General features: G+C 49.1%; 1 protein-coding gene across 1 annotated transcript in view; it reads left to right on the top strand.

Moving 5' to 3' along the window:
* Positions 1–18,272, top strand: part of LOC8031076 (lethal(3)malignant brain tumor-like protein 1) — a 47,759-nt gene that overhangs the window by 9,375 nt on the left and 20,112 nt on the right. The window contains 6 exon segments of the mRNA XM_042286947.1: positions 2,991–3,168; positions 5,486–5,669; positions 7,170–7,251; positions 11,613–11,774; positions 14,372–14,612; positions 16,522–16,616. Of these exon segments, the coding sequence (XP_042142881.1) occupies positions 2,991–3,168; positions 5,486–5,669; positions 7,170–7,251; positions 11,613–11,774; positions 14,372–14,612; positions 16,522–16,616 (942 nt within the window).

The raw sequence follows: 18,272 nt of genomic DNA, 5'->3' as shown, positions 1-18,272 counted from the left end.
ATTTTGTAGATCGGCCTTTAAGGGAGCACTGATACCCACACACACACACAATTTTTTTTTAGGCGATTTAGTATAGTGTTAAAAATCTACCCAGTCAATATTTTGCTACAGAATGACATATATTTTTAATGAAGTAAAAAAACTCAACTGCTCAAAACCGAAACATGTGCATGGAGGCTTGGAGGAGAGAGTTGCCGGAAGTCACGTGGCTATCACTCCCTACCCAGTTTTTTTTTCCTTTCCTCCACTTCTCGGCCGTCTGAAGCGGACAGTGACGAGGACGTTGTTTGAACCGTTTGTCGTGCGATTATTTTCGCACTTCTATCCCTTCTCCTCGCCGTTCTGTGCTTAAAGATGGACTGGCCAGTACCAGAAACCACAGTTCCAAAGTGGCAATCCCACGTCCATCGCAACGTTAGTCTGTCGTTGCTCCACTATCGCATCATCTAGCCCGCGGTACGTCGCCAAATTTAGGATCCTGTGTATATCTAACTCCTGTGATCTGTGCAACAATTTTTTTCTATCACCGTATCTGCAGCTTCTTGGAAGCCACAAAAACGGGGGTTCATATATCTTTCTATTTTTAATATTGAATGTGTGCCTTGCTGACCCACGACTTTGAATATCTTTGGTATGCACCAGCTTGAAGGGCACGTGACCATGGGAAAGGGTGAGAGCCTCTGAAACCGGCCAATTCTCGGCCAGCTGTGTCTGGGCAGAAAGAATACGAATTTCGAGCCGCAATTTGTGTTCTGGGTAGTTGGGCTTTTGTCGATCATGTTCAAATAAAAACCTTGACGAGCATAAACACCCTTTCGGTGTTCCTTTAAGTAGCTACTAAGGTTCCTTGAGAGTCACAGACATGTAAAAATTCTAAAAAACACCGATTGCCCCAAATTTGGTCAAGCATTGAAATTGTATGAAGTGATTTTATAAAATGTTCAACGAGGTGCCAATCAATGAAGTGACTGGGGCCCACTGATCACTTCATGTAAAATAGAACATGTGTACAGGGGTGGAACGGCTGCGCCATTTGCGCCATTTTGCGCCAGATGCATATGTCTGCGCCATCCTGCGCCATGTTGCAGAAACTGCGCCACAGCCAATACCTCGCGCCATTATGCGCCAGATCGCAAAACGTGCGCCAAGAAACTTTTTATTTTGTCTTGGTTTCGGTTTTATTGACTCGATTGGCAACAATGAGCGCGTTCAGCCTGGTTGGCCTTGCAATCCTTTGTTCTGTTTATTCTCCCTGGGTATCCCGAGTCGGAAGCGCGCGAAAAAACTCGGATTCTAAGCGCCACACCACCTGCGACTGGATTGTTATTCTTCAACCATAAGCGGTTAAGCAAGTCGGCTGAGGTGAGGTCGAGTCGTTAAGCGTCAGATTGCCTGAGGCTCTGCGGCCCGGGATCCGGACGTCAGCCAGTTGAAAACAAATGAGCAAGATATTCCTTTTAGTACTTCATCGTTAGAAGTTGGAACCGCATTCTCGCAAGATAAATCGTGATTTGATTGAACTGAAACGCGGTCCGATCCGAAACCTTGCCGGCCAGCAGCTCTTTTGCGAGTGATAGATCTGCTCGGCGTACTTTAACCTTGCTCCTGCTTATCGCTTCAAATACGATAACTTCGTTAATCGTAGTCTGCTGCTTCGTAATCGAGTTGCGCAATAGGATAAACGCGAAATTTGTTGCCCTGTTCCTCCGTGCAACTGCACGTCCATTGCTTGCGCACGTCACGGGGTTCGCACATATAATTACTATGTCGAGCACGTGTGGGTTGTGCGATAAGCAGTGCTGGTTTGCATTTTGAGCAGCTGAAAGCCGCTCGGAAAATATCAAGGACGCTATCTTGAGAAACAGGGTACTGGCTTTATGATTCTCATTAAGGCTCACCAAGTTTCAAGTGTTCGCATCTGTTACACTGTTATCCCATCTACCTAGGTCCCTAACCATTCATGTTCATCTGTTCTGCTAAGTACGATTGAAATTGCTCCCGTGCTTGTCTAAGACGCAAGCTGAAGTGCAATGAAAACTGATCTGAGCTGCTCCTAGCCTGCTCCAGAACGTAGTTTTAGCCGCTCCCAACCTGCTCCAAAACAGCTGTTTCAGCTGCTCCCGTGGCTGCTCCCAGGTACATTTCATGAGTTCCACCCCTGTGTGTAGATCATAAAGAAAAACATCTAAATAAAATGATCTATATACGATAGATGTCTTTTTTCTTTATTCTCCATGCTTTGAAACTGGGTCAAGAAACCTGGGGCAACGCAACGCTTAACTGCGGTGCCTAGAACTTGTCTTCAGCTGGCGTGGTTACTGTCCTATCTCGCCCATACATCAAAAGTAGTTTCGAAGTGGCAACGAATGACGTCACACGAGCCAGCTTGCCATGTTGTCAGATGTCACAATCCTGGCGGTTGGTGTTAGAAATCTCAGTGAAAAGTATGAGTGAATGCGAGCGTCGCTGTCATTGTATAGTCTCAACTCCTGGCTGCTGAAGCCTTCACGCACAGTTAAGCGGAAGGTTCACCTACAGGAGAACAGGCGTCTGATGGAGGCACTAATTTTAGGACGCAGTAAACACACCAGCCAGACGCATTCTAGTAACCATGCTCGTAACAAAATTCGATGTGCTTGCTTTTTGAGAGGCGTGTCAAATAAATTAGCCGTTCTTGCTGGACTGTGTCACGCCAGTGCGAGCTGGGGGTTTACACGTGCACACCTCTGGAGCAGGGGCCCTCAAACTGGGTCCTCGAACCCCCGTCTGCCTTGGGCGGCAGCCAAAGACCTCCTCCCGGTATTGGCATGGATGCAGTAAAGTAGTAAAGGACCCTGCAGGCCTTGTAAACAGTAATGCATCAGTGGGTGTCTGAGATCTGCTAAAGCAGTGCTCAAATTGTTAAACCACTTTATTAAGGGGTAGATATTGGATTATTGGGAACCCAGTTTGAGAACCCAGGATCTAAAGCTTGACTTTTTCCTCTTTAGTTCCGACTGGGAGAGTTTGGGGTTCTGGAGGTGGTGACGGAGGACGGCGAGGCGCCTCCTTCGTCGGAGGTGAAGATAGCTCCCAAGCAGGCGGACCCAGAGAGCCCTCTCAAGTCCTTCGTGGTGCCCCAGTACACAGTGGACGCAGCCAGGATTGAGGAGCACTCCCCCGCCAAAGGTGCCGCCCTTTGCTTTTTTTCACTCGTTCATCATCACCCCATTCCTTATTCATCATTGCTCCATCACTCATCCATCATCCCCCATCACTTGTCTTAGGCAATAGAAAGGATTGCATGCATGCTACACCCATACCTCGGCAAACCTCACTCATGAGGGCCCTCACTCACCCTCACTCACCCTCATCTTCACAGGTGAGGTGAGGGTGAGTGAGTTTCTGAACCAGGAAAATTCATGAGTGTGAGGGTGAGTGAGGGCCGTGAGGGCCGTGAGGGCCATGCAACTCAGAGCAATTCTAATGCGTTTGAAGCGGCTGCATCCAATCAGGGACGCGAAATTTTCACGTGATACCTCGTGCCGGTGATGATGACACCGAAAGACTTGGTTCTGGTTTGAAATCGATCGTTTTTTTTGGAAATAAACTGTTTCAGAAAGGTGCATTAGTATTCTTAACGAGATTTAAATGCATAAAAACACGTTTATAACGCGTAATTGTGTCTAAATAGTGCAAGAAAAATAAAATTTTATGATGACGATGGCAAATTGCAGCAATTCGTTGCTGCGTGTGATCGCGGGCGGCCCGTGTTGCTGGTGTTGCGACGTAAAGTTTCTGGGCGAAATTGCCCCATCTGAAGCTGGCCTGAGTGGCGTGAGGGCCATCAGTGCGTGAGGGGCGTGAGGGGTGTGAGGGCCGCAAGGGCGGTGAGGCGCGTGAGGGCGGTGAGTGGCGTGAGGGAGGTGAGGGCCGTGAGGGCCGTGAGGGCGGTGAGTGGCGTGAGGGTTATGAGTGCGTGAGGGCCGTGAGGGCCGTGAGGGCCGTGAGGGCCGTAAGGGCCGTAAGGGCCGTGAGGGCGGTGAGGGCTGTGAGGGCCGTGAGGGCGGTGAGGGCCGTGAGGACGGTGAGTGGCGTGAGGGCCATGAGTGAGTGAGGGGCGTGAGGGCCGTGAGGTTCAGTGAGGGTGAGTGAAGGGCTGAAGGTGAGTGTGACTGTGAGGGTGAGGGTGAGTGAGGGGCTGAAGGTGAGTGTAGCTGTGAGGGTGAGGGTGAGTGAGGGGCTTAGGTGAGTGTGGCTGTGAGGGTGAGGGTGAGTGAGGGCGACCTAAAATGCCGACCTCTGGCTACACCACCTCCTTGTACCACATCTTGTTCTGGGCTGTTTTGCGTGGTACGGCATTTTTAAGAGACCTTGCACACGACATTAGACCGGCCAATAATGGTGTTGCTTGTGCGGCATCACATGGGCCTTTAATGTTCGAAGGGCGTGGCAAGGTCCTTGTGCCAAGATGCCCATTTGTGCCTCCTACCTTATTATGAAAATCTCAACTTAGCACGCTCACCTTTGGCAACTCTGGGCAGCACTTTAGCGGAAGCTTAACGGGGCCCTCCGGAGCATTCTGCAATGGTCTATTTATGGCGGTAACTCAATCCACAGGCCCTAAGGATCCTAAAAATCATAAAATTACGGTCATGTGCGGCGGATTTCCCTACTAAAATTGCTATCAAAGTCCCCGGCACGCCCCCCTTACTGAGATGACCCCGGAAAACGGGAGGGGCATCTCTTTACGCGTGAGCCAATAGCAAACTAAGGACTCCGGTGTCATTGTGCGTCACCAACGCAACCGACCGCCGACCCGCGGAGGAATCTCTCCGCACTTAGTGCTCGGCAGTCGTCGTTCGTCGCACCGTCGCGCTGCTACTGCAATACGCAGTCGCAATACACAGATGACTAGGAAAAGTTTGACCCGTTGACGTGGAAGGATCGCAAAGCTGGCTTCGGAGTCGGGATCCACGGGAAGAAGGAACGCTTGTCCCGCAAACTCACGCCTGCAGACCCTCCAGGAACCAGACGAGCCGACGCATCACCCCCTAGCAACAAGCTTGCGGGGAAAAAAACATATAGTTCGCTGGTTTTGGAACGATAATTGCGGACTATGTTTCCCGCACCCCATTCAGTTTGCGTTTTTCTCAAACTCTTAGTTTACAACAAGCGTAAAAAGTGTTGCAATAATAACGTTCGCATTCACCGCGAGATGCAGCATTTCCATTCGGCAAGTTTTAGCGATGGGCAGGGAATGGAGGATTGTCTTCCAAGAGGAAATAGTCCCGATATATTTCTACTGCCATCTGCTTAATAAACGGTTTTGTAATCTAAAACTTTGTATACATATTAACTTGCACCTACTACGCAATATAACAACATAAACAGACGATCGCAGAAAGCTCCGGAGGGCCCCTTTAATGCTTCTTTAGTCTCATCTGGAGTTGGCACTGCTTTCGCCTCGACGGACTTCTCCGACCGTTTGCTTTGACCGCCACAGTGTCCGGCAACGGAGAGGTGGGCCCCGCAGCCCCCGCGGCAGCCGCGGAGGAGTGCCCTTCTCGGGACCGTCGCTCTCAGGTGATCATCTGCTGCCAGTTCTGCAACTGCCACGGGCTGCAGAGCGAGTTTGTCCGGGACGGACACTTCTGCAGCCAGCTGTGCTACGTCAACTTTGCCAGCAGGTGAGCCCCATGGCCAGTTGTGGCCTTCGGGGAATTGCGCTCCTGTAGGGACACCTGGAGTATCCAAATGGCAGAGCATCGCATTCTTTTTTCTTTTGTACACCAACTCGCCATTGGTCACCACCGCCATGTATGGGCTATGTACAGTATACGCCATGGGGCATACAATCCTCGAATATTACTACTAGGCGATATTGTCACGTGTTGACACCGCCATGTATGGGCTATGTATACGCCATGAGGCATACAATCCTGAGATATTACTACTTGGTGATATTGTCACGTGTTGACACCACCGAGCCACCCACTGAAGCAGTGTGGAGAAACGGACTTGCAGAGTGGCGAGTTTTGGGTGAAACATATTTCTCGCTTTGTGTTTGTGAAACGTAAGTCTTTCACTAAAATTTGACGGTGAGGAAGCATCTTGAACTTTTGAACATTATTTCTGCTAGTTAGATACTGTCCAGTTCTGTTCTCTCTGTAATGTGAGTGCTGCTTTAAAGTGGCCAGGAACGACAACGCAGTATGTATGCACACTGGAGGGAAAGGGCACACCGCCGTGCCAATGTCGACCAGGGTCGTACACCGCATATGCTACCGTGTCTCTTGAAAAAGCGTCGGTCACCTCCCGTGGTTCTTGGATCAAAAGGGAGGAGATCATTGTAATGACTGCTCTTCAGGGGAGATGGTTCTTTTCTTTATTATTAAGCTTAAAATGCCTAATCGTCCCTGCAATGTGTCTTTTTTCTTCGAGATAAAAATTGGCAAGAAAGTCTCGGAATTCCTTCATTTAATCTTTGATCAGCAGGCACTGCCTTTATTGGAATGTGCCGACGGGGCATGTGTAAAACGTTGCTGCTACTTTCTTTTTATAAAAAGGGATCATTTTCGTTAAAACAAGAAAAGCAAAATTGAGTGCAGTTGTGTGGGTTTTATTTTTATTATTAATGAACGCCTCAATGTTCTAAAGTGCTATTTCGTAAGAAATAGGCTTAATAGGGCACCCAACCACAGGAAACGAATGCTCCTTATTTTTAACTTCTGGCTCCTGCCACTGCACAAATTGAAGCTTTGGAAGTGTGTTGTGTGCAACCTAACCTCAGCAGGGTTAAAAATCTCAACTCCTTGGGCGAGAACCTTGTTGACCGTGTTTTGGTTTGTGATCGTCGCAGTGGTCTTGTTACTGCGGTTTTATGAACTTTGTTCCATGACACTGAGAATGCAAGCCTTTTCCCAGTGGTCAGTACTTGCCTGACCTGCAAGTAAGCCTCTGCAATGTGGTGCTCTTGCAGCTTGCATTCCTTGGGTTCCCTAGCATTCCATGAAAGACCCCCTAGGTTCACTGGATAGGGAATATATCCAGTTACGTTACGTTCCCTAGCTAGTTTCCCTGCTGACGCGGCAAGATTTCCGCTCTTGACTGCCGGCTGGTCAGCCTCTGTTCTCTGGTCCATGTTCAGGCGTCAAAGATTGAATAACGTGAGCTGTTTCTTGGTACAGGGAGCGCATCAAGCGCAAGGAGGAACACTTCAAGCACAAGAAGCGCAAGTTTACGCCCAATGGGGAGGATGCCGGGGAAGAGGTGGGCCAGAATTCATTCCCTCATTTATTTATTTTATATGGGGTATGGAAACAAAATGTTTGCACTTATTTCTTTGTTTAGATGTGGCCTATGTTGTGTTGGCAGCCCAGAAACACTGGTCTAGACAAGTGTTTCTGGGCTGTCAACAGAAAAGTCGAGAAAACTCATTTTAAAACGAACTGGAAGATTTCAAAATTGCGCCTGGTGGCAGTCTGTGAAGCTCCGTTAGAATGGCGTCACGTCACGAGTGCCTAAGAAGCAGCGCCAGTTGGCGGCACTATGGCTCTCGTAAAGTTACTTAGTCCTGATTGTGACTTGGCAGAGAACGCTAACACACTACATTATATATGTTAAAGCTTCCACAAGGCTTGCACAACGCACATTCCACACCATCAAGATCGTCGTTCTGCCGACATTAGGTAGGAGCTTGATCTGGAGGATGCAAGGACGTCTGGCAGGCCGACCATGCCACCCCCCCCCCCTCCCCCCCCTCGGATGCGCTCTGAAAAACGCGTTTAAATATGGCACCCAGTGTATGTAGCTTGCAGGTGTTCCCATCGCTGGGTACTGATGGTTATTTCTACTTGCTGGTTTATTCGAGTTACTACTTCTGCGATGTGAAACGAACGCTGCGAACCGAATGCTGGTGGCACATAAAATACTGGCACGGCCGTGAATGACGTTACGTGCAAGCTATGCATAGGCCATGGGGCATACTGTCCTCGGATATTACTACTAGGTGATATTGTCACTTGTTGACGCCACCAAGCGGCAACGCTCGCAACTACCGTACCTGTTGTGCAGCAGCCCTTGAAGTCACGAGCGCGAAATGCATTGCGGTTCTCGCTGGCCAATTTTGAAGCGAAAGACAGAGAGCTCGCGGTCATGTCATTTCATGTCCGTAGCCCATTTAATCGAAAGCAAGCTGTTCTACGGCTGTGTAATCTTGAACATGGGGTGTTGATCTTTTTTTTTTTATTACCTAAAGCAGAATTTTTTTTACGTTTACAATCTCGAGGAGTACCGCCTGGTCTGGGCATTAATGCAGTAGAGTAGTGCAGAAGGACCTTGTAAACAATAGCAGACATTCGAGGGAGAGTTTGGCACAAAGTTACACATTAATGGCTTAGAAATACTAAAATGAGAGAAACACTCTCGAGATAGGTCGCAGACATCTGGGAGTCAGGGGCACCCCCCCCCCCCCAGGGTTTCTAGGAAGGCAGTTTAAAGGGGCAGTACAACGGTTTTAATGTTGAAAGAATTGCCAGTGTACATTTTTTATATTGTTCATACAAGCCCGAGTGACCAAAAACGCGTCACCTTTCCCCAAAAAACAGCTATTCTGCTGCGTAATCGCTAGGCAAAAAGTGAAAGCTGCTTACAACTCCCTGTAACGCCGAATTAGAGCGCAGCTCTTGAGGAGGAGGAGGGAAGGGCACTGGGGGGGGGGGGGTTAAACTAACCAGGGGGTCACGTGACCTTGGGGGTCACGTGACCCCCAATGCCGATGATGTCATCACTGACGTCACTGATGACGTCATCAGTGACGATGACGATGCGGGTACTGATGACGTCATTAGTGACGTCACTGATGACTTCACCAGTGATGATGACGATGCGGATGTCGGTAACGTCATCAGTGATGATGACGATGCGGATGCCGGTGACGTCATCAGTGATGATGACGTCATTAGGGGGTCACGCGACATCGGCGGGGGTCACGTGACCTCAGGGGACTCACGTGACTTCGGGGGGGTCACGTGACCTCGGGGGGGGGGGGGGGGGTCACGTGCCCCCCACGAGGTCACGTGACCCCGGTGGGGGGCTCGCGCGGTGCATTATGGGACATTTCCCATGATGCACCGGGGTCACGTTGCCCCCCACAAGGTCACGTGACCCCGGTGGGGGGCTCGCGCGGTGCACTATGGGACATTTCCCATGATGCACCGCACAATTACGCTGACGGCGACGCCGACGCCGCTCAAGCCGGAAACGGGCCCCTAAGAGCTGCGCTCTAAAAAAGTGAAAGCCGTTTACAACTCCCTGTAACACCGAATTAGAGCGCAGCTCTTGAGGAGGAGGAGGGAAGGGTACTGGGGGATGAAGTGACCTGGGGGGGGTCACGTGACCCACGTGACCTTGGGGAGTCACGTGACCATGCCGATGATGTCATCAGTGACGTCACTGATGACGTCATCAGTGACGATGACGATGCGGACTCCGATGACGTCATCAGCAATGATGACGATGCGGATGTCGGTGACGTCATCAGTGACGTCACTGATGACGTCATCTGTGATGATGACGATGCGGATGCCCCCCGAAGTCACGTGACACCCCCAGGTCACGTGACCCCCGCCGAGGTCACGTGACCTCCCCGATGACGTCACCGGCATCCGCATCGTCATCGTCATCATCACTGATGACGCCATCAGTGACGTCACTGATGACGTCACCAGCATCCGCATCGTCATCGTCATCATCACTGATGACGTCATCAGTGACGTCACATGACGTCATCACCCCCAGGGTCGCGTGACCCCCGCCGAGGTCACGTGACCTCCCCTATGACGTCATCGATGACGTCACCCGGCATCCGCATCGTCATCATCACTGATGACATCATCAGTGACGTCACATGACGTCATCAGTGATGATGACGATGCGGATGCCCATGACGTCATCGGGGAGGTCACGTGACCTCGGCGGGGGTCACGCGACCCTGGGGGTGGTCACGTGACCTGGAGGGTGTCACGTGACTTTGGGGGGGGTCACGTGACTGGGTGTCACGTGACCTTGGGGTGACCTTGGGGGTCACGTGACCTTGGGATGACCTTGGGGGCCACGTGACCTTGGGATGACCTTGGTTACGCCGACGTCAATGGCGACGCCGACGGCGACGCCGACGCCGCTCAAGCCGGGAACGGGCCCCTAAGAGCTGCGCTCTAAAAACAAATTATTTGCCGATCTGCAGCCGCCGGTGGCGGCTACGGGAACTAAAATGACGGCATCTGGGGGATACGCGGAAGTCAACAAACCCTGTCCCCCTTCGCTGCTACACTCGCCGTCAGCCCCGTGGCGAACTCTCCTTTGTGTCCATCGCCCGCCGCGACCTTCGACGAGGGTGATCCTTTGAAAGTCGACAATCGCGGAGGAAGGAGCTGGGGTCTCTGAAGAGAGGGCCCAAGGGGGAACCACGTAAACCCCCAGAGACGTCACTCGAAAGTCGGCGTGGAGAGTTGAGAGGCACTTCGACCTTCGATTTGTTTCATTTCTTTTAAATAAGAACTAGCACTCAAAAGATAATGCGGCTTTCGGTTTTTCATTCCATAGGTGACGCAGATTAATTTCCGCAGTTAATTGGCCAAAGTCTGAAAATCATTGCACTGCCCCTTTAAGAACCTGTCACACTAAATCCTTCTTTAAGAGTAGTAACATCTTTCTTTTAAGTGCGTGATTAGGATACATATGCCACAAGAAATCCCCCTCCGACACACACACACACACACACACAAAAAAAAAAAGAGAGCAAGTGTAGTGCATTGTGTCTCACAACGTAAACAGGTAGTTAAAAGTAGCATTGATTTAAAATCGCAAGCTGTGAAATGCAGGTTTTAGGAGGAGGCTTTCTAGACTCGTATTTAAGCATTTCAGGGTCGGAGTGGCGTAGAAACTTTAGCTGACAGTGACATCGCTGTGACCAATTAAATGGGGCACTCTCGCTTAGCTGCCATCCATTGGAAACATCAGGTCATTTGAGAATATGGCTCATCTCTAACGACTCGTATTGGGAACTTTAGAAGCCCTCAGGCTAGGGACTGCAGCTTAATGTAGCGCAGAGAAACGTTATTATTTGGTGAATTTTTTAAATACTATTATATACAAAAGATGAATTCGCTCGAGTGAAAAATGGCAAAGATAAGACTTATTTTTCCCAGGTACTTGGCTTTGCCCACGCATAACGATCAAATGACATGGTGGGGGCTACTGTGCCATTCTATTTATTTTGGCAAAATGAAGGAGATAAATTGAGTTTTAGTTACTTTCTTCCACCAGTTTTTCTGTGAAAATAGATGCCACATTAACCGACTACATTGTTTCGGGATTTCGAAAAAAAACGACGACAAAGACTTAGCTGAATGTTTCTCCATCAAAAAAGCTTTTTTTTTTCTTTTTTTACTTGTGTGGGTTGATACTTTGGCATTTCCAAAGAAGAAATACATCAGCTACGGGCACCTGTAGTAAATTATAGGGAATTACTTTTAAGAAACTTGTTTGTGCGGTCCCTCGAAAGGGCCGACGTCGTTCCATCGGAACACGACCGTAGTGTTCGCCCTGTGACTGCTTGGGCACCCTGTCAGGACCTGCACCAGGAGCAGCAGATCATCCGGAGGCTGGCCTCGGCAGACGGTCCCGCCGAGCCCAGGCGCCCCCCCGTGGTCCGTGCTCCCAAGGCCTTCTCCTGGAACGACTACCTGGAGAAGGAGAAGGCCACCGCAGTACCTGCCAAGCTCTTCAGGGAGGTGAGTGGCCGTTCGGCGGGGAGGGGGGGGGGGGGGGGGGGGGGGGGGGGGGGTGCAGGTGCAGGCATGATTTTGAATTGAGTTCAAATGGAACACAGATTTCATGACAGCCCTGTTCATCTTTCCATCTGCTTCAAATTCAGATGGGTCTTATTTTCATTATCAACTACAGTCAACTCTCAGTAATTCAAACCTTCTGGGGCCCGAAGAATGTGTTTGAATTAAAGAAAGTTTGATTTATAGAAAGTGGGTAAATAAACATCTTTTCTAAGGCTATAGTAATACATGACATGCTCTTAAAACAAATTAAGTTTATTTACAGTGTGGAAGGTGCATGTGGATACTTGTCTAGAGTTGTTTGCACTTTTTTAGTAGCAGACTTGAAAACTAAGGTTTCAATAGTTGGCTTCTTGCTGACTCTGCAGAAAGTGTCGGAGTCTGTGAACTGCATCCAGTGCCTCTGGAGCTGTCACTGGTGGCTTCTCGAGGGCAGAAGCAACATCCTCTTCATCACTTTCACTTTCAGTAGCCCGAATCTCCCTGACAATATCGTCCAAAGTTGCCTCTCTACAGGTGACAACATCATCGTCCACTGCAGCATACTCTGCAAGATCAACATCGAGGCCATGTTCCTTCAAAGAGCTGAGCACTGCATCATGATCTTCGATATCTTGCATAACCTCACTGTCGTCGGAGCTCTCACCGAGGCATTGTTCCTTCAAGAATCCTGCATGGGCAAAGCAGTTAGCAATGGTTGTGGCCTTCACATCATTCCATGCTGCTGCCGGCATGTGAACTGCACACAGAACGTCAACAGCATAAGATTTCTCGTTCTCCATACATACTAACATTCGGGAAAGCACCCGAGCACGGTACAGAACCTTCAGGTTTTTAATAATGCCCTGATCAAGTGGTTGAAGGATGGAGGTTGTATTCCCAGGCAGGAATTCCAAAGTGATTGCTTGCAAGTCCTTGACTACACCATGAGCAGTGCAGTTGTCAAGCACTAGCAAGACTTTTCTGTTCTGCTTCTGTAATTCCTTATCGGTACGGCGCAGCCACTTCTCAAACAGTTCTTGCTTCATCCACGCTCGGGTGTTAGCTTCATAGTCTACTGGCAAGCTGCGGATGCCTTTAAAGCACCTCGGCTTCTTAGATTTGCCAATAACTTGGAGTGATAGCTTATGACTGCCATCCATATTTGGGCAAACCAGTACCGTTAAACGTTCTTTACTTGCCTTGCCACCTGCGCACTTTCTGTTACAAGGCCACAGGGTCTTATTTGGCAGACACTTGAACACCAGTCCGCACTCGTCTGCGTTGTAGATGTCCGCTGGCTGGTAGTCACGCAGGATTTCTTGAAGGCGCGTTTCCTGCCAGCTCTTCGTAACGTCCGTGTTGACGCCCGCCGACTCCCCACTGACGGTTTTAAAACATCAGACCGTGGCACTTCTTAAACTTGTCGATCCACCTATCACTGGCGGTGAAGTCGACAAGGCCCATCCAAAGAGCCAATGCTAGACCTTGTTCCCGAAGAAGGGGCCCACTGATCGGGATTTTCAACGCCCACGCTTGATGGCACCACATCAGAAGTGCCTTTTCCAGCTGAGGGAAGTTTCCTTTTCGTAGACGCTTTCGGCTCGGTGTGAAGTCCTCCGCCTCCTGGCGCAATCGGCTCTTCGCCTTTATGATCGTCGACAGGGTGCTTTTTGAAACCCCAAATTTCGTGGCTACATCTGTCAGTTAACCCCGCGTTCGATATCTCCGATCGTGTCCAATTTTTCCTTCAATGTTAGCGCCCTGTACGGCCCACGCCGCACCATTGCGACAAAGTTTCGGATTGCTATACGGATTATGGCTTCGTCTTTTCCAAAGCCGTTTGTAGCCAGGCATAGGTTGCCAACAGCGTGCGATGAGAGCAGCAAGAATTATTTTGGGGCCCGATTATTGTTCGTCGGTATTTCAGGAAGAAAAAAAAAATTAATAGCGGATGAAATTCTAGCGATAGCCGATTGAATACGAAACAATGTGAAGTTCGAATTATAGAGGGTGCAGTTCGTATTATCGAAAGAAAATGCTATAGTAAATACAAATGGGCAACTAAAACTTCACGTTTTGTTCGATTTACCGAAAAGTATGAATTATAGCTGTTTGAATTACCGTGAGTCGACTGTATTATTATTATTATTATTTTCATTATATTTGGTGAACAAGGAAGACCAGCAAAGCTCTACTATGGTGGCAATGAAGTAATGCCCGGCCACAAGTCAGCAATCCAGAGTGGAAAGGCTGTAGAGGTTGCCGCCATTTATGAGCGACGGCAGCAGCCAGACAACCGGCAAGCCGGTTGTCTGGTTTCCGCTGTCGTTCATAGATGGCGGTAGTTGTCAAAAGTTTCACGTCATCATTTGTTTGCTGGCGGACACGATACTGGGGAAATGAGCCCTTAACAGCTCCGCTGTAAAACTTCATAGCACTTTGTTTACTGATTTATATTGTTTGACCTTCTTTGCAACCGAACATCATTCGCGAATACCTCGCATATGTTTGGAAAGAAAAGTTGGGAACTCTGTCGGCGTCTCCTTTGGCGGGTGCAGCACCAGGGGGTCCCCGTGACGCGCAACGGGTTCCGGGCGGGCATGAAGCTGGAGGCGGTGGACCCCTGCCACCCGTCCCTCTTCTGTGTGGTCACGGTGGCCGAGGTGGTGGGCTTCCGGATGCGGCTGCACTTCGACGGCTACTCGGACGCCTTCGACTTTTGGGCCAATGCCGACTCCGCAGACGTGTTCCCAGCCGGCTGGTGCGAGCGCACGGGGCACCGCCTGCAGCCTCCTAAGGGTATGTCTTGCAACCGCTTTTGATGCATAAGTGCTGGATAGAACACTATCCGGTCAAAGCCACAAACCAAGCAAAAATCAGTCCACTTCCAGCTGGATTATGGAACTGGAAATGAGGTGGCCCGGGTGGACCCAGCTAGAATCCAGCTGGACCCAGCTAGAATCCAGCTGGACCCAGCTAGAATCCAGCTGGACCCAGCTAGAATCTAGCTGGACCCAGCTAGAATCCAGGTGGGCCCAGTTGGAATCCAGCTGGACCGCCTCATTTCCAGTTCCATAATCCACCTGGAAGTGGACTGATTTTTGCCTGGGGTACGTTCCAGGCACCGTAGTTTCGATGGTGGGAAGTTAATCGGCCCCAACGGGCATCTCTGCTGTAGTAAGGCATGAAGATGGGCAAGTCGGTGCGTAAAAACGAACGCAAGGACTAGTAGAAGACGCTGTGTTTGTCTGCGGCTTCATCCTTGCGTTCATTTTTGCGATATTTTTATTTCTCCGACCTCTGCTGTAGATGAGAAATTTAGCCAGTGCAGTATGACTGCTAGCCTGGGGTCTGCAACGTGCTTGTGTGTTGTGCATGTTCCTTTTCTCTGTCCTCGTCTTTTTGTGCGCTGTTCTGTTCACCATGTGCATCGCACTGCATTGACGTGCAACCACACATGAGCACTGTGCTCCTCCGCATCAATAAGGGTGAGGATTGAACCCAGGATCCGTGGGCTCTGCAGCACAAAATTTTGCTCCACATGGCTGTCAATAATGTGGGTTGCTTTTGGGAACTGCTACCATCGAAGGTGCTAGCCAGTTCATAGTCTCGTGCTGGCTCCCCAGATGTGGATAGTTCAGGTTCATAGTTTTAGCTCCTCAGCCGTTGACAACAAAGAGTGTTATCAGTGCCAGAGCTCACTCTAAAATCGTCCCCGAAAATTGGCACGTGCACGTGGCACTCTCAAATTACTTACGAAGGTGCACCGATGCAGAATCGCATTCTTACTGAAGCTAGCTCTGATTTAACTTTTAAAAGTAAAGCGTGTCACGGCCGAAGAGAGTTGGCCGGCTGCCAAACACTTGCGCTGCAAGTTCTGCCAATTAACGACAATGCAGCTGCGAAAAAAAAGATGAAAGGAAACAAAAACAGAAAAGGCAAGAAAGAGGGCTCCGAGACGCTTCGAGAAAACTTTGCCAGCTGCGAAAACTTCGAAAACAAGGAGGAAAAAAAAATCAGTACAAATGAGGACGTGGCAATACTGACACTGCATCGCGTGCCTGGAAGGCTGAGACTGGATTTATTGTTTGCTGCCTTCCTCATAAAACGCATTTTAATCAATAAGTAAAAAAAAAGTGGAAATTTTTTTATTAGTGCATTTTGCCCGGTGAATTTTTGAGCCTAGCTCCCTTCCGTGAAAAATGAGACCAACGCACCAGCCACGGTGAATGACGGATACCAATGCAGACGACAGAGCTGACCAACGGTCACACTTGCTACGCCATCTCACAATAGGCACAGCAAGCAGACGACACATTCAATTGAAAGCAGTCAGTGGCGTTTTCTGCTTACTACACCACTCGTGAGATGGTGCCGCAAGCATAACTCTCGGTTTACTCGACCGTCTGCTTCGACACCTGTTGTTGACTGTAGCAAGAATAGTGGTCTCATTTTTTTCAGGTGGGGTGATACGCCTTCAAAGTTCGCCAGTTGACATGCACCACTTAAATACTACACTTTTGACGAAATTTTGAGATCACTACGTTCAGGTGCCGATTTTAGAGTGAGCCTCGGTATTGATAACTCTCTATACACCTGTATCGAAGAGGCGGTGGCATGACTATCGTTCAAACCATGCTTTTGTGCTCTCTGTGCATCCCTTACTGTCCCGAATGTCTCATCAGGGAGTCCTCATACTGTGTTTCAGGCTACTCGCAGCAGGAGTTCAGCTGGCCCCTGTACCTCAAGGCATGCAGGGCACAGGCTGCACCCAAGCACCTGTTCTCCAACAGGAGCGTGCAGGTAGGCACTGGACTGGGCTGCGCTCTTTAACTTCATCATGTGAAGTGATAAGTTGCCTGAGGGTGCGTCCACGTGGCCCAAATAGAACCAGCAATTCTTTCGGTAAGCATGACATCTGTTCTTGCGTATGCCATGTCATTTCACCCAAATATCCCCAACTGCCGTATTCCCCCTATCTCATTTTTGTCCCTTTCGAAATTCATGCATTGTCACGTGCATGCTTGAAAGTAGTACTGTTGAAATTTACGATAAAAAATCGGGGCGAGTCAGTTGTAACGACGTTTAAATGAGGGAAGCTAGTTTGCCGTGAAATACAGCAACTTGTTGATGAGGGCCAGCTTGGCTGGTGTTTAAGTTGGATAATTTGGAGACTTGGACACGTATTGTGCAGCAGTGGTCAGCCAAATGTCGTCATGGCCTACTTCATCACTTTCCAAGCTCTGTTCCCCCGGAGTTCCCCCCAAAGTTCTTTGATTGTGCCCCACCTGTAGCATTCATTTAAGCGCTAGTATCTGAGTAGCTGAGCCATCCAGGGACGAATCGCTAGTAGGCATTCTTTTGGGTAGAGAAGTTTGTTCTATTTTGCCAGGCATGCATTAAAAGATTTTTGTACAGACCAGATGCTCTTCACACGATGCTTTTTTGCGGGCAATTATTGGCACACTACTGCACTCTAGATCAAAATTCAGAACCCTTCTCACAACATAGAAGGTATTGCGTGTTGCTTCACTGTGACGTTGCACACAGGAACTCGCTCCATATTTAATGCCTCGATGGCATGAACATCATTGCACATAGCATCTCTGAAATAAAACCATGGCAATGCTGGCCCTCCAGCAGGAGTAAAACGTGAAGTGTGCTTCTTTTGCATTTGCACAGCCCAGCTTTGACTCGGCTATTTCACGTTTACCCGTGTGCTCCGAAGCACCTGCTCGTTCTCTTCCCCCGCGCCTCTTGCGCACGCTCTTCCACCAACTATGCGAGCTCGCTCGTTTGGCACCTACGCGAATATGAGGCCGTGGTGGGCTGGACTTACTTCGTCACTCATCGGAGGCCAGTCTTCAACTCGTGTTCGTTCGGTGAGGTTACGAGTTCCGGCCAAACACTGACGCAGCACTCGTGTCCAATGAATTTTCCTACCACATTCTTTCATTGCAGGAAGAGCTATAGGGCAGTTTCACGTCGCATATTCCCGGTTCGAAATCTCTCCGAACTCTGTGTTGTTGAACTTTTGTCTTCTGCCTTTCTACGTGGGGAGGGAGTGTTTTCCAGATCGCTTGAGTACTTCTGCATTGCAGTCATGAACATAAAAGAGGCTAAAACTAAAATTGTATACGTACCATTTTTTTAATATTTAATTTAAGTACTACCCTAGTTGTATGCAAATAGTGAATTTTGAGTTTGAAGCGAATAATGGTTTTGGCCGAATATTTTCTGATCGAATTTCAAATCGCTTCACTGAGCATTTCACTACTGCAACATGATCAAATAAAAACCCAGCTGAACTTGTGAAAGTTGTTGCCAAGCTTCCCCTTGTCCATTTCTATGCTAATTCTAATCTAACCATATTTATTGACTGTGGCCTCTGAAAGTCCAATGCCTACGTTGGGGTGGTAATAAATAGACTATGCATTTGACATAAAATCAAACCTATAG

This window comes from Ixodes scapularis, unplaced genomic scaffold (assembly GCF_016920785.2).
Source record: "Ixodes scapularis isolate PalLabHiFi unplaced genomic scaffold, ASM1692078v2 PGA_scaffold8__174_contigs__length_109621045, whole genome shotgun sequence".
NCBI classification, from domain to species: Eukaryota; Metazoa; Arthropoda; class Arachnida; order Ixodida; family Ixodidae; genus Ixodes; species Ixodes scapularis.
This window is presented reverse-complemented; position numbering and strand designations above follow the sequence as displayed.